Source organism: Plasmodium brasilianum, chromosome 4, assembly GCF_023973825.1.
Source record: "Plasmodium brasilianum strain Bolivian I chromosome 4, whole genome shotgun sequence".
Taxonomy (NCBI): domain Eukaryota; phylum Apicomplexa; class Aconoidasida; order Haemosporida; family Plasmodiidae; genus Plasmodium; species Plasmodium brasilianum.
In genome coordinates, this window is record NC_090117.1 from 434,515 (window position 1) to 452,285 (window position 17,771).

The 17,771-nt window shown below is 27.4% G+C and overlaps 4 protein-coding genes across 4 annotated transcripts; 2 read left to right on the top strand and 2 right to left on the bottom strand.

Annotated features, from left to right (window-relative positions):
- Window positions 1-4,358: 4,358 nt before the first annotated feature.
- MKS88_001107 (uncharacterized protein) lies at window positions 4,359-7,497 on the top strand (the record flags this gene model as incomplete). The annotated part of the gene is made up of 3 exons (XM_067219765.1): window positions 4,359-6,371; window positions 6,502-7,376; window positions 7,473-7,497. 3 exons carry the CDS (start codon window positions 4,359-4,361, stop codon window positions 7,495-7,497), a joined length of 2,913 nt encoding a protein of 970 aa, XP_067075039.1.
- A 1,455-nt stretch (window positions 7,498-8,952) lies between these two features.
- On the bottom strand, window positions 8,953-9,669 carry MKS88_001108 (uncharacterized protein; the record flags this gene model as incomplete). Its single annotated transcript, XM_067219767.1, has 1 exon — window positions 8,953-9,669. One exon carries the CDS (start codon window positions 9,667-9,669, stop codon window positions 8,953-8,955), a length of 717 nt encoding a protein of 238 aa, XP_067075040.1.
- Window positions 9,670-10,592: 923 nt separating this feature from the next.
- On the bottom strand, window positions 10,593-11,147 carry MKS88_001109 (uncharacterized protein; the record flags this gene model as incomplete). The annotated part of the gene is made up of 2 exons (XM_067219768.1): window positions 10,593-10,922; window positions 11,127-11,147. 2 exons carry the CDS (start codon window positions 11,145-11,147, stop codon window positions 10,593-10,595), a joined length of 351 nt encoding a protein of 116 aa, XP_067075041.1.
- Window positions 11,148-13,574: 2,427 nt separating this feature from the next.
- On the top strand, window positions 13,575-15,451 carry MKS88_001110 (RING zinc finger protein; the record flags this gene model as incomplete). Its single annotated transcript, XM_067219769.1, has 5 exons — window positions 13,575-13,858; window positions 14,175-14,564; window positions 14,809-14,884; window positions 15,176-15,227; window positions 15,390-15,451. The coding sequence occupies 5 exons, from the start codon at window positions 13,575-13,577 to the stop codon at window positions 15,449-15,451; spliced, it is 864 nt and encodes a 287-aa protein (XP_067075042.1).
- Window positions 15,452-17,771: the final 2,320 nt, after the last annotated feature.

Below are 17,771 nucleotides of genomic sequence, written 5' to 3' on the forward strand. Positions count from 1 at the left end.
TAACGCTCAACATATATATATATATATATATACACATACAAGTATATCTTTTATTTTGTTTTATCTCTTTTTACCTTTTATTTTAATTAATTTTTTTTTTTGATCGAATAATTTTTTTTCTCTTTATATCAATATAATTATGTCAATGGATGTACAACATCCGCAAAGCTCGATTTAAAAGTTGTTTTGTGTTAAGTATTCCCTTAGATGGATTTTATTTCCATGGTTACAGTACTCTATTATTAATTGTGTATAATATATATATTCGTAAAGTGAGATATGTAAATGAAATGCTCGACATGTACGTATCTTGTGTATGTATACACTTGTGAGCAAGCTAAACGGCATTTATATCATTCGTCCATACACACATACATATATATATATATATATATATATACACGTGAAGCCAATTTAGTACTATGCATTATCATTCGCTCTTCAACTTCAGCGCTTTACATATTCTTCGTTTCATTTCACTGAATTTCATTCTCCCATTAGAATTGATAAAAAGGATAAAATGAAAAGAAACAAAATGAAGGAAAATGAGATAAAATGAAATGAAATAAAATGAAATGAAATGAAATAAAATAAAATGAAATGAAATAAAATGAAATGAAATGAAATAAAATGAAATGAAATGAAATGAAATAAAATGAAATAAAATGAAATGAAATAAAACAAATTATATTAACTACTGCTTAACTGAAATACTACTCAATTTCAATAGCTTCCGCAAATATTCGAAAGGAGCTCAGTTTTTTCCTTTTTATTTTCTTTGTTTTTCTTTATTTATTAGCAATATATTTTTTAAACATGAAGAGAACAGAAGGAAATTATTTTACCTTAACAAGTAAACATAAATGTAAGCATCTCTTCTGTTTAAAAAAAAAAGTGCGTTATGCGTTCATTATACATGCCTCACATATAAAATGTAAATAAATACATATTTGCCGAATATATGAATATGCACATATATTTATATATGTATGTATATTATGTATATACGAGTACTCCATTATTTTTTCCTTTCTGTGGAATCACACTGTAATAAATAAGGCATGTTTTACTTCTACATTTTTTTTTTTTTTTGACTAATGTTAAATAAGGCATTTTTCTGTCACCTTAACATGTTCATAAATTTTAAACATAAAAAATGAAATGAAGTCTTTTTTTTTTTTTTTAATTTTTCCCTTCCATAAATTTCGTAAACAAGTAATTTTAATTGTTTACATTTATATATATATGTATATTTTTTATATATATATATGTATATTTATATGTATGTTCATTTATATAAGTATATTTATACATATTTAGCAAAGGCTGCTACTGTAATCTATATATATGTATATTTTACATTTATATAAATTATGAATTAACATATAATATTAAAGATTTATAAAAAAAATATAATGTTTTCTCTGTTATTCTCGATTTTTAATTTCTGTAAGTTCTACAGAATTTTATTCTTTTTGGAAGCATATAATCTATATATATATGTATGTATAATTATATATATATGTATAAATACACTTACAAAAATGTAAATGTATTGGCTGAACCATGTTCTGCTAAAGAACAAGTTTTGCGTTAAACGATTAGGTAGTTTATATATACATATATTTATTTATATATGTCAACATATTACCAAACATTTTTGATTAGCCATTTTGATTGATATAACTCTTCGCGTTGTCATTTTCATTAAGTTCATTTCCGTTACGAACATTTTAATTTTTTAACGTCCAAGTATATAAACAAACATTATATTTTCCTTCTCATTGTACGTATATGCATATATATATATATATATTTAATTACATTTAGATATGTATAGGTATTTATACATACATATAGATATATTCTAATAAGTATAACTACATATGTACATAATAAAAAAAAAACTTTCAAATTTGTTAGACTTGCTAATTCTATTTATATGTATTAATTTACATGATATAAATATTAGTACGTTTTAAAAAACATCGTGTACATTATATACTTATAAATAAAAACGCTATATGTTATATATGCATTACTGATAAACCTGTTATGTACATTAATGAACATGTACATGTAAATAAATAGTTTATTTAACACGTTGCTGAATATGTTATATGAGCAACCAAGTAATGTACATTTATTTATGTACATTCTTATGTATGTATATATATATATATACATATATATTCAAACTTCTAACGACGACATTTATAAAATAACAGCTAGCTTGATGGACTACCAAAATTAGCAGTTTTTATTTATTTTTTTTATTTTTTTTTATTTTTATTTATTTTTTCCATCCCTTTCGCCGTTTTAAACGTTTTCATTGTTTTCAATGTTTTCAATGATTTCGATAATTTTACTATTTTTGCTCCGGTCAGTGCTTTCACCTTTTTATTAATTTCGTTTATTTTACGCATTTTATTTTAATTTTTGTTTTTTAGTTTCAACCCTTCCGCTCATTTCGTGTTATGAGAATTTTATATATATATATATATATATATATACATGTATATATATATACATGTATATATATATACATGTATATAAAAATGCTTAACTTTTAGAAGATCATAATTGTGGGAGAACGTTCTATCATTTCGCATGAACACATGTACATGTTCATAAAAAAAACATGTACAACAAATTAATGACATCAAATAATGTAATTATGTTATTTATAAAATATGTGAACTAGTCATATAACACAAAATTTGGAGTTTTTTCTTTTCCTTTTCACCCAAATCTGTTTAATCGTAAGAGTTAGCTTAAGGTGGAGTGATTGTGGTGTTGTACGCATATGTGTACGTATATGTATTTAAATTAGTACGCATATGTATATATATTTGTAAATATACGGGTAAATAACGCATATGTTCGTAGATAAGTACTTAAAACGTCAGTATTAGAAAGCGTAAAGAGAGAGTCAACAGGGGAAGGGGGCTAGTGCAAAATAAACAAATTAAAAAAATTAAAGAAATTAAAAAAAATTTTAAAATTAAGTGGAGTGAAAAGATTTAATCAAATTAAATATTTTAAACAAAAGAAATAATTGAACAAGTGAATTAAGCGAAATATGAAAAACGCAATTTTTTTTTAATTTTTTGTTAAATAATACAAACTGCGTCACTATGTAACACAGACTATGTATGTATGTATGTATGTATGTATGTATGTATGTATGTATGTATGTATGTATGTATGTATGTATGTATGTATGTATGTATGTATGTATGTATGTATGTATGTATGTATGTATGTATGTATGTATGTATGTATGTATGTATGTATGTATGTATGTATGTATGTATGTATGTATGTATGTATGTATGTATGTATGTATGTATGTATGTATGTATGTATGTATGTATGTATGTATGTATGTATGTATGTATGTATGTATGCATGTATTCAACTAGCAGAATTTTCTTTGCCAATTTAAAATTAAAAAAAAGGTCATTTTATATTTGATGATAAATTATATTACGGCCTTTCGCGCAGAATATTTTGCTTCACTCATTTCGATGCGCATATTTTTAATTTTGCGCAGTTGATTAATGAGACCCCCAGTTAAAGAATTAACTGGTCTGCATTTTAGATATATCCATCATCCTTGTGTGTTTTATGTTAATTGATACATTTTATTTTTCTTGTATATCATTTATGCGTACATGTAAAATACGTATGTAGACGCATGAATTTAATCTTAATTATACTTAATTTATGTTCATTGTCCACGTAATCGTGCTTCACAATATCACTGTAAATAATAAATATATATATATATATGTAACTTTAATTTGTAAAGCTAATTCTTTTTTTTCAATTTTTTGTAGAATTTATTTTTTATTTATTGTGCTATAGTATTTTATTTTTCATTTAAGGTGGTATCATATTTTATTCTGTATGGTATCTTTTTTTTTTTCTTCCTTTTTTACATTGCTTCGTATGCACGTTTGCATGTGAATAAGAGCGTGCGCGCGTCGGCGCGATAAAATTACATATATACATATATACATACGTATATATATATATATATATTGTGTTGTACCTGCGCATAATGTAATATATTTGATTCAATTTTGTTCAGTTTTGTTCATTTTTGTTGTGTTATCTTACATATTTTTTGTTTTATTTTGTTTCGTTGCACTTTATCTTATATCTACTTTTTTTTTTCTTTTTTTTCTTTTTTTTCTTTTTTTTTTTTTTTTTTTTGTTTGTTTTTTAAATAAGTGGTGCTTGTATGGGTGGTGTATGTGCACACGCGCACATGTACATATTGCAGCCGCATGAAATAAACAAATTTTAGAGTCATACTTTTCTTTTTTGAGTAGAGAATAAGCGTGCATAATATGGATGAGTCGTATTGTTCTGACGCACCTAGCACGCAAAGAGTAAAGAAGTCAAACGGGACAGGCGATATGACTAATTATTTAAATTCAAAGAGAGTTAGCTCAAGCATATCAGAAAAGGTAAATGGTTTTCATAATAATAATCCTCGAATAGATAAACATTATGAAAAAAGAAAGATGAAAAAGCATGGCAATATACAGGAGTCCAACAATGTAGTAGAAATGCCAAACATAAGCAATAAAAAGGGGGAAAAAGGAAAAAAATATTCCAATGATTTAAGAAATCATATAAGTGATAAAGAGAATATAAAAAAGAGCAAAGCGAATAAAACAAAAGACAATAATTATAATATTCCCGATGACAACAACCCAAATAGCATTAGTAAAAGTAACAACAGGGGTGCTCAAACTCGTACGAAGAGTAATGAAACCAGTGATAGTATAACCAACAGTGTAGTCAATCGGGATCACATGACCACGTTCGACAAGCCTAGCAATATGGTCAGAAGTAGCAATACCAATTCAAATAAAGGAGGTAAAGTTGTCAACGGGAACACCGTAAATGCCGATAATGCGGCAAATGTTGTTAATGCTTCTAACGGCGTAAATGCCGCGAATACTGCGAATCCTGCGAATATTGCGAATACTGCGAATACTGCGAATACTGCTTATACCGCTAACGCTGCTAACGCTGCTAACCGTGAGAGGGGGAAAAGAGTTAGCAGCAGCAAATGTGAACACACAGTGGGAAACAGCTACGATAGGAAACCCCCCGAAGTGGTACCAGATTGCAGGCACAATGAAGAGCTTAAAAATGAAGAAAAATTATTTGAAAATGATGACGAAAGTTGTCAGGAAAATAGCTGCTTGCCATACTTGAATGGAAAAGGTGAGGATGCAGGAGAAATGAAAATAAATAAAGAAAAAAAAATTTTAAATAATTTTCAAAATTCATTTACAAGATCAGATAGCACAAATAGTAATTTACTTAAAATAAGTCAGAAGAGCGAAGAATGGGAAGATTCCAAAAAATGGAGCTTTTCTCTTCTTTTTACAAGTATAAAATCTATGGTTGTACAAAATTATATTTATGTAGCTAAAAAATGCGGAACACCCAACCAGCCAAATAAACCTGGTCCCGTTTTGGCTATAAGTATAGAAAAAGAAAAACAATGTGAATCAAATAATATAATAGTTCAAACCCCACGTGCCTATGAAAAATATACGCTGACTGGAAAACTGATTCAACATAAAAGTTTATATCCATGTACAATTACTTGTATGATATATGGTAGTATAGGTGGTATAGGCAAAGTAGTTATCTTAGGAGAACAAAATGGTTTTGTCTTAATTTATAAAATTGAAAAATTTGAATGCATATTAAAATTAAATACGAAGGAGTGCCTTAAGCATTATTTTGCTAATTCAACTACATTTAGAAAAACCATGAGTAATAATATGGACATAAAAGGTAGGATAAAAAATTTGTATAATACCAAGAGTGACGAAAATATAAATCGCCTGAACAAGTTCATGCATGATTTGCCGAACAGTAAATGGGATGATATATATAATGATGAAGATCATAATAATAACAGAGATTTGTCCTATCAAATTTCAAGTATTTCTGTTAAGTCTACTTTTGCTAATTTTATTCATTGGGTTATCGCTGGTAATATGAAAGGACAAATATTCGTATGGGAGGTCCCAAGTGGCAGTATCATAAAAATTATTATTAATCCGCACCATATGTTTTGCGATATTAAAAACGGTAGAAGTTCCTCGAACGAGGACTACTCTAGTTCAATCGACAGCTGCAGTTACAGGGAAGGGGGGAAGAGTAAGGGGCAGAATAAAGCGAGAAAAAAAGATAAAGTTAAAGAGAAGGAAAAACATGAATATAAGGTTGACCATAAAGACAAGGTTGATGGTAAATATAAAGTTGACCATAAAGACAAGGTTGACCGTAAAGACAAGGTTGACCGTAAAGACAAGGTTGACCGTAAAGACAAGGTTGACCGTAAAGATAAGGATAACCAAATGGAGAAGGAAAAAAAAATGAGGAAAAAAAAAAAAAAAAAAAAAAAAATCTTTCCAAGAAGATACACAAAATAGCGAAAAAATGGAAAATGTTCACAATCAGAAAGAAGAGGAAGAAATGGAAAAGGACTCGAGTTATACTAGTAATGCAGACAACGAAGAAGACGATAAAGGGACAGTGGATGACCTTACTGAGGAGGAAAACTCAAGCGACGAGTACTCTTCTCAGAATTATTTAATCGATTCAGATGAATACCAATCCGAAGATTGTGGTAGAAAGAACTTCAAAAAGAAAGAAGAGAATGGAATGAAAGAAAATGGTCAAAAGAAAACAAAAAAATTAAAAGAATTAAAAAAATCAAAAAAATCAACAAGAACCAAACATGAACAGGAAAAAATGAAAGCATCAAATACGTCATACGTATCAGCAATACTAGCAGTTACACACAAATATGAATTATGGGTAGCATTCGGTAATGGTTATATAGCAGTGTATGACTTGTATGATTTTCAACTACTTCTTTATACATGTATTTCAAAAAGTCCAATAATGGATGTAATATATTCTAAAATGTTAGATGATGTTTTTTTATTAATTGGCAATAATTACATAGCTGTATGGGACACGAAAACATTAAAACAAATTAAAAAAATAGCTACTTCACAAATTACAAAAAACTCTTCATTATCTACTCTTTATCTGTTAGAACCTCCAAATTCTTGGATTAACAAAAAGATAGTTCTTATAGCTGGGTGTAATGATGGATCTCTATGTGTAACAAATATAACTAAAAAGATGGATGGTGATTTAACCTTTTCCTATGTTAAAACTTATGATAAACGTTTTGAACCATATGTACCAGTTACCTACATATATATAGAGCCTAGTATTAACGCAGCCTTTGTCGGTGATGCTAGTGGTATGGTTTTCACTCTGCCCAAAATTCTAAGCACCATAAAATATGACCATGTTTCTAAGTGAGAAGTATATATATATATATATATATACCCGCCTTTTCTAGGCATATGAATTTGCCCCCTCCCCCCTTGCACATTCGCACCATGTTTTCATAGCCATAAAGAAATGATAAGAAAATGATTACGAAACAATAACTAAACAATAAGACAAACATAACACCCTTGACACTTAAGTTCACCGTCCTTTCTTTACTTGTGTAAAACGCATTTTGAATTATATTTAACGGGAAAGGGTTTTACAGCAGGGAGTATTATATATCGCTTTCATTTATTCACACACGTGTACATTTATGCAACATGTATGTTGTGTGGGCATACATCTCGAATGTATATATATACATATATATGCTAAATACGAATAATGTGTTTCCAAGTTGTAGAATCAAAAAGAATTCTTAAAATAAAGCAAATTTACAAAATGACAAGATGGTTCTATTCTTACCACCCTGAATTGCATTTTTGTATGTGTTACATATTTTGTAGCTCTTTTTTTTTTTTTTTTTTCAAATGCTTCAGTTTTTAATAGTTAATTCTCTTTGTGCTTCTCATAATATGGCACAAAATTTTAGCACTTCACGTGTATTATGTGCATTTGCAACTGCGTATATATGTAAGTACGTATGTACGCATTTATGCTTGTATTTTTTTTTTTTTTTTTTTTTGTGTAATCACCGTTTCTTTATTTTTGGCGTTATACCTTCCCTAATATATGCATATAAATAAGTAATGCCACACGTACTTCCTTCATAACATATAATCATTGTGCTCACTTATGCGTAATTAGTAATATTATGTACATATTAAGGAAACATATATATATATATATATATATATATATATATATATATATATATTTATATATTTATATATTTATAGTTCCGATAATGTGTAAATGCCTTATTTATTTTTTTTTTTTTATTATAAAAGATAGCCTGTTCTATATTTGTCATTGGCTAGCTCAAACGAATAAAATAAAACTGAACAAAATGAAATAAAATTTAAACGAAGTAATAATTGTACACAACAATATGAAGTAAAATTAGACATAGCAAAAATATGCTTAAACGAAGTTTAAGAGTCTCCAATTTTTCGGCAAAAAGGAAAAGAAGCAAAAACACAATCTTTAAAACAAGCGCAAGAGTGGGGATGAAAAAATGGAAAAATGAACAAGGGCTAATCAAGGCCAACAAAACCGTCTCATTTCTTTTTTATCCCATTTAGTGAATGAACTTATATGTTGGCAGATGAACCTTTTTAAATTTATAAGCAATTACACATTTTAACTCTTAATGAGGAGAGTAACAATTTCATAACAGAGTAGCCGCCCATAAGGGGCACACAAAAAAAAATAAATAAATATGCACATATACATATACATGCACATCTGTAGTTATATACACACATATATATATTCCCATTTTTACTTCATTTAACTATGAAGGGCTCTTCCTCCCCGTGAAACGGCTCCTATTATGATGGTATTTACCCAAAAGGGGTTCCATAACATGTGTACTTACGTAGTATGTATGTACATTATACAGCATATATACCTGTACAAGCTCATGCGTGCTTAGAACTAAGAGACGCGAAAACCATTGAACGAAAGCTCGTTAATTAAATCCTTTGCCCTTTTCGTCTCGAACGTCTTATAATTTCTATAATTTTTAATCTCATTTATTAGGTTAATTTCACATTTCTGCAGGTAATCGATATTAAAATTTTTGTTGTTCTCTTGTTTTGTAACCATTAATAATTTTCTCAATTGATTTTGTCTTTTTTTCCTTTCTTTAAATGCGCTAATCCTCTCTTGAGTTATATCTTTCAAGTACTCATCTTTTTTATTCAACCATTCAGTAAATTTCATTTCTGTATTACTCTTTATATCCATTTGTTTTTCTAATGCTTCTTCAAATTTATTAACCTCTTCTTCTAGTGTATCATGTTCAAATTTATTAATTTTTGTCTTGTCTTTTAGTAATTTTAATTTTGTCTCTAATTTGCTTCTTGTTTCTTCCTTAAATTTCTTTTCGCTTCTTTTCATACTTAACTTTTTTATATTATTACAAATATGCCACTGTAATAAATCTTTCTGTTTTTGCAATAAATGCACTTCTTTTTTTACGAGTTCAAATTGTGCTTCTTCTTTGCTTAGTAAGTCTTGTAATTCGCTATAATTTTTTACTAAATTGTAATTAGGATTATTAGTCCTTTTCCACAAATCCTCATTTTGTTCATATATTATGCCATTAGAATAAAGTGCTCCTTTTGAATCGAGGTACCGTAGCTTCATCATACCTTTTCCCTTCATTTTCTTTTTCTTAATAATAGGAAAAAAGCACCAAAAGTTAATATATATGTTCGAAAAAGGCGGCTAAACAAACAGTTGTGTGTAGTTGAACAGTGTGCCGTAAGCAGCAAAAGACACCAAGAAGGAGCATAACTAGGGAAAAATAAAGGGAGTGAATATAACATCCAAACCGCATATACGATGAGAGAAAAATAAATGCAAATACTAAACATAAAAAAAATAAAATTTATCCCTTCATTAACTTACGGAATAGGTGTGTATTCCTTAAAATATAGGAGCAATCGGGCTCTCTTGCGTCTTACAGCAATTAACATACACCCCTTTTGTTAATAAATTATTTACAGAGTACGCTTTTCAAATATCTCACAAAAAAAAAAAAAAAGTACGCAATTATTTATAAGTACAATGAATTTATCGCTTTTTTACTATAATTATAATTTTATTACACATTCAGTTGTTTTAGTTGTTGAACGTTACTATAATGACGGGTTTAAAAATATCGTTCTTTTTTTTTTTTTTTTTTTTTTTTTTTGTGGCGTATGCAAATTAAAGAGATGGAAAAAATGGAAAATGGAAATGGAAAATTATTGCACGATTTTATTATTCTTATATATATTTCCGTTTTTTTTTTTTTTTCTTTTAAACTACCTGAACAGTACATGTTTTTTAAGTAAAACAGCTATTTGTTTTTGCTTCTGCTTTTGTATTTTCCTTTGCTTTTGCATTTTCCTTTGCTTTTGCATTTTTCTTTGCTTTTGTATTTTCCTTTGCTTTTGCATTTTCCTTTGCTTTTGCATTTTCCTTTGCTTTTGCATTTTCCTTTGCTTTTGCATTTTCCTTTGCTTCTGCATTTTCGTTTGCTTTTTTTTTTTTTTTTTACTTTAAATTGCCTGAACAGTACATGTTTTTTAAGTAAAACAGCTTTTCGTTTTTGCGTTTTCTTTTACATTCTCTTTTGCCCTTTCTTTTACATTCTCTTTTGCCCTTTCTTTTACATTCTCTTTTGCCCTTTCTTTTACATTCTCTTTTGCCCTTTCTTTTACATTCTCTTTTGCCCTTTCTTTTACATTCTCTTTTGCCCTTTCTTTTACATTCTCTTTTGCCCTTTCTTTTACATTCTCTTTTGCCCTTTCTTTTACATTCTCTTTTGCCCTTTCTTTTACATTCTCTTTTGCTTTTTCCTTTTTTTTTTCAGCATTCGAAATAGCCAATTTCAACGTCAACACAAAATATAATTGCTGTTTCTTGTGTACCAGGAAAAGTACCAAAATTTCTTAGTAGTACAAAAAAAGAAAAAACTTACCAGATTTATGTATGTGTTTGTATATACTTTAAGTACAAAAATATATGGATATACCCGCATAGGTCCATATAAATGTGTACAGGGAAAAATACGCATATGAAACATCGGAGCACGCGAAACTGTATGGGTAAAACATTACGTATTTGGATGGCAACCTCATGGTGAAATACTCCTTAACGAAAAAAAGTACCACTAGCTCTAACAGCAGTAGCAGTAGAAATAATAATTTTTAGCGTATTAATTATTACATTTTACGTTTCCACTAGGCTCTTTTACATGTATTGTTTGAAAGATGCGTGCGTTTAAATATATATATGTACGTTTTTATGCATGAACATGTACACATTTTCGCATTATAAAACCTCTAGTGGATGAAACATTGCTCTCTTATATAACATTGACACCCCTCACTCGTTAAATAACTATCATTCACCTTAAAAGTGTACGCTCATTTTTACATACTTAATATATTGTGATATGCGTTATATTTAAGGCATTCCTACTTATGTAACAAAATTTTTCTAAAACGTTTGAAATTTATTTCTATATAATGAATATACAAGGAGATATATAATATCCATTTTAAAACGCAAGTAAATTGTGATATATCTGAAAAAAAAATTTATTTTACAATTCTTTAGAAATATTAATTTTGCATTTTATTTCTGCCCATGTGGTTTATCGTATACATTTATATATATATATATTTACGTATGTTTACAGTTTTTTTTTTTTTTTTTTCCTTGGTTGAAAAATCGAAAACTTCAACTTTTAAACGTCAATCTTTTTTTTTCTTCTTTTAAAAATATATACATGTAAAAAAATTTTTGAAGTGTTCCTTTTTATAATTGCGCATAAAAGATTACAGAATATTCTATTAATACTATCAATAAATAAAGTGTACATTATTGTAAGAGAAAAAAAAAAAAAAAAAAAAAAGAAAAAGAAAAAGAAAAAAAAGAAGAAAAAAGAAGAAAAAAGAAAAAAAAAGAAGAAAAAAGAAGAAAAAAGAAGAAAAAAGAAAAAAAAAAAAAAAGAAGAAAAAAGAAGAAAAAAAGAAAAAAAGAAAAAAAAAGAAAAAAAAAGAAAAAAAAAGAAAACGCTTTAAATAGAATATTTGCTCTCATTTTTTTTTCTTCGTTTCGCTTATTAATATTTTTTATATAATTTTCCCTTCTTTAATTTCACGTATACAAAGATTTTAATTTTGCGCCTTCTACGCAAAAATTTATTATGTTATGTATTTATGTAAATAATTATATATATTTATACATGTGTATATGTATATAGGTGTATATGTATATATGTGTATATGTATATATGTGTACATGTATATATGTGTATATGTATATATGTGTATATGCTTATATGTGTATGTGTATATATGTATATACGTGTATATTTATACATGTATACATTTAAGCCGCACTCTTTTTTTTTCTATTTTGTTTCTTTAAATACGATTAAAAAAAATACAAATTTTTTGTTTTTTCACTTCAATAGTTCGTTTCATTTATATCCATTCCGCTGAAAGCATGTTCAAAATGTGTATATAACAAATGAATAAAGAAGAGTGAAATAAGAGAAAATTGTAAAAGTAAAAGAGGTGAAAATTGTGAAATAAATGAAAATTGTGAAATAAATGAAAATTGTGAAATAAGCGAAAATAGTGTAAATAATGTAAATAGCAAAATAAAGTGAAGAAATCTAGTATACACATGACGTACATATATATGTGTATGCATGTGTGCATGTAGGTATATACATATATGTATATGCATATATGTAAAGGGTCGCACTTCTAAGCTTGCTATGTTTGAATAAGAAGAACCAACCAAATACATATATGTATATATATATATATATATATATACATAAATGGCATAATAAATTAATGCTTCATTAGTTTACTATTATGTATAATGGGAATAATTGGCTCCTCCTTATCAAATAATATAGATGATAACTTTCACAATGAGCATGTTAGTTTTTAAAAAGATGGAAACGAAGCATATTTTAGCGTTAATAATGTTTTCATGTACCTATGTTATTGCGCATTACTGTACATTGTTGTACTTGTTTATACTCAGTTATATTATACTGTTTAATGATATGTTGTACTAAATCATACTATATAATACTTTACACCATGTTAACAATCTGATGAGCTTGAAAGAAACTGACTTCAAATTATTTGATCTACCGATTGTGCAAATATTTTTCATATGTTCCATACTTCCAAAAGTTACAAAGTGGGAAATTTGGAAATTATCCCATTGTGTATGTGTGTATTTTAGCGTATATACCTATGTGCATATAAACATGTACACATTCATATTTCTCTGTGTAATTATTAGCTAATTTTTTTTTTTTTTTTTTTCAGCCCAGAACTATTTCCTTTAACCCTCCTATAATTAATGTAAGTACACAAATTTTAATATCGAAAAACAGAGCATAAATATATAGATACGTACGTACAAACAAATATATGTATCTGCATATATATGTAGACACGTACGTATATACAAACATATGTATGTGCATATATATGTATGCATGCACATTGTAACGAAAAATGTTTTCTTCAATGGTAAAGAGAGTCACATCCAATACGTATGCTCCATTTTTATTTTCCCCAAAGAGAACAGATAATGATCGTTTGTGTAACATAATATCACAAGGACCAAATATAAACATTCAAAGAACATCAGCTGTTAGAAATTCCGTAAATTTACGTAAAAAGACACTGAGAATTATTAACAACGGAAATAATGTATATTTAATAAATTTTGTTTTTGATTCCTTATATGATGTTGACATATCTATTTATTTTTGTTGTAATGAGGAATTCACAAAGACACAGGAAACGCGGTAGGGGCATCTCAAAAAAAAAAAAAAAAAAAAATGAAATAAAGAATATAATTATTTGTATTATATTTTTATGTCTACTATTTTTGTACGTCCCTCTTGTATATTGTAGTCGACTGGTACATTTATTCATTGGTTTACACATTGGTTTACACATTCGTTTGTGCAGTCATTTGTGCAGTCATTTGTGCAGTCATTTGTGCAGTCATTTGTGCAGTCATTTGTGCAGTCATTTGTGCAGTCATTTGTGCAGTCATTTGTGTAGTCATTTGTGTAGTCATTTATTCAATCATATAATTTTTTTTTTTTTTTTTTCCAGCTACTGCCCCACAAAATACAAAACAGTCACGACAATATACCCCAAACAAATAAACCAAATATATTTGAGTAGACCTGAAGAAGGAATAAATTTAAATTTGTTTGATATAAACGACTTGAAGTGGAAACCAAGTTATGAATATATTATTCCTATTTTAATAGTGCTCAAAGCTATTGGGGCACCTGTGCCTCAGGCACAATATAATTATGCATATTTACAAGAAATTGATGTTAAAAATAATAATACTGGTTATGGGGAGAAATATAAAATTGTCCTTTATAGACAAAAAATACAATTCGGTATAAGATATTTTGAGGTGCAGGAAATTTTTGGCATCGAAAAATCAAGTGAGGCACAGTCTAACCCGGTCAGCGGCTTTCTCTCAGGGAGGTGAGTTCAAATTTGGGTCTGCACATGTGCATATACTTATATATATGTTCTCTATGTATATTTGTTTTCGTTTGTATATATACATATATGTGCGAGTGTTTTTATGTATAATTAAAAAGAAAATAATAGTGCTACTGCTCTAACGTACTATAGCGCTTGTTTATGCACAGATGACGTACACAAACCATATAAATATATATAAATATATATAAATATATAAATATATTTCTGTTCCTTTTCAAAGGGAATGTGTAATATGCCTAACGGAGGAACGAGATACAGCCATTTTGCCTTGCAGGCACATGTGTCTTTGTAACGTGGTAATTTAAGTCGAAATTTTAATAAAATGTTCCCATATTTTTTTAAATATTGTTTTTATTTATCTTTTTCGTACTAGTGTTATTCTTTTTTATCAATTTTTTTCATTCAGTTGTTTTATAATTATTGATTTGTATGCATATATTTATAAGTAAACGTGTACATATGTACATATATACGTATGTAGGCATGTACATATGTACATATGCACACGCACACACACACACACACACACACACATACATACCCCCCCTGTGCATATTTTTAAACACCTGTTTTTCTTCCCGTCAAAGTGCGCAAACGTTGTAAGGATGCAAAATACAAAATGCCCCATTTGTAGGCAAGGTAATACTAACGCACGTGCATAATATAGAAGTACATATGTGTGTGAGTGTGTATAAATATATATTCTCGTACATGTGTAATAACAAAAAAAAAATATCAATAAATTTTCAATACTTTATTTTGTTTTTTATTATTAATTACTATTTTTTATAACCATTGCAGATGTCAGAGGATTATTACAAATTTCCATTGATAACAATAAGAAAGATTCTGTTGTTGATTAAATAATTAATATTGTACCCTTTCTTATTAAATACTAATTTAGTGTTATAAATCGTTTCCTTTTTTTTTTATATTTTTATTTTATCTCATTTTCCATCTCTGTAATTCTTTAACTTGATATCCTTTTTCCACAGTGCTGTGTTTTAAATTTTTATCGCCTTTCCACTATTTGTATTTTTTTTAAAGTAAAAAATGGTAGTCTTTTTTTTTTTTTTTTTTCTTTTTTAAGTTACATTTAAGTTACATTTGTGGCTAGTTTATTTCACACATATGAATATTTTGATGTTATTATGATACATATTATTATGTAGTACGTATATGTATACTTTTATGTATATACATATACGTGTGTGCAGTAGTTTTACTCGTTGCTTTATAATAACATTAAGTTCCACATTTATTTTGTGCTATAGTTTTGCTATTATTTGTGATAGTTTATAAATATGGATTCGTTTTATAAAAAATATTATATTTATTCACGAATGTATTATATCTTGTATTTTTTTTTTTTTTTTCCCTTTTCTTTTTTTTTTTTTTTTGTATTCATCATTTAATATTTTTTTTTTTTCTGTGTGTATCTGTGTAATTGTATGCGAATAACTACTTCTCGAACTTTTTACAAAGTTGCATTCTTTAAACAAAAAAAAAAAAAAAAAAGACAACTGTGTGGTCACAATTGATGATAAAATTTTCTCTCTCTGAGTTATTTATTCGTTCCTTTGTTTTCTTGTTTGTTTGAATATTCGTTTGTTTGAATATTCGTTTGTTTGTATATTCGTTTGTTTGTATATTCGTTTGTTTGTATACTCGCTTGTTTGCCCTTTTGACATTTCGGTATATGCTGATAACTGTGAAAAAATTTTGGGGAAGGTACTCGAAAATGTATGTATAGCCAAAATTTCCTTTTTCTGAGCACATATACTTATATATATATATTTATGTACATGCGCACATATGTATATAGATCCACCATATGGGCTTTAATTTTTAATTTTTCCCATTTTGATCATCACTCGGTACTACATACCTTCGTAGTGACAATGTCGAAGAGTACTTTTACTAAACCGCTAGTTGTACAAAACAAAAAATAATGTAGTAATGCTTTTCAAATTGCATATAATGAACACGTGTATATATTGTGCAGTGAAAAAATATACCAATTCAGTTTCGTTAATTGATTCGAACTGCTATGCGATCTCGTGTCTACCCATCCAGTTATAACGCTTATGTAGAACCGCATACATATGTACATATATATATATATATATATATATATATATATATATGTGCACGTACGTATATTTGTTCCCTTTTAACACTACTTTGTGTTTCGCACAGGTATTAATATCATTACACTTTTTATTGGGCTTTTTTTATAATTATATTAATACACCAATTAAAGTACATTTGACTGTTTTTAAGTACTGCCTTTAAATTATATATATATATATATATATGTATGTATGTATATATGTATGTATATGTATGTATATGTATGTATATGTATGTATATGTATGTATATGTATGTATATATGTATGTATATGTATGTATATGTATGTATATGTATGTATATGTATGTATGTATATGTATTTCTTTTTTTTTTTTTTTTCTATTTCCTACAAATTAACCTTGTCTGTTCATATTTTTTTTTTACGTGCAAATTAATTTTATTATTTCATCTTAAGGTTCTTTTCCCTAAGCTGTTGTGTGTCTATGTTGAGCAGTCACAAAAACAGTATGTGTATTATAAATACAAATGTATTACATGCCCCTACAAAAAATATATTATGTTATATCGCGTTATATTATGTTATATCAAGTTATATTATGTTACATCATGTTATGATTTTTTTTTTTCTTTTTCATACTCCTGCTTCATACGAAAAGAGTACGAAGTGCTGGGGCACAAGTATGTTCCAAGTCCTGTTTAATATTTTTTTATATATATACATGGGTTTATGAAAAATGAACTTCTTTTCTTTTACGGAAGTAGGTTAAAAAAAAGAACAGGAAGTAAATAAGATAATTCATTTTGTCTCAACTGCTTCATGTCGATATTTCATCCATCTGTTTATTTGTTCGTTTTTTTGTTTGCTTATTTGTTTGTTTATTTGTTTGTTTATTTGTTTGCTTATTTGTTTGTTTATTTGTTTGCTTATTTGTTTGTTTATTTATTTGTTCGTTTGTTTATTTGTTCTTTTGCTCGTTTGTTCGTTTGTTCGTTTGTTTGTTTATTCATTCAATTATTTATTTTATATATTTATTTATTTATTTTATCTTATTTTTTATTCTGTCATTTAGAGAGCCCAGTTTAAGATC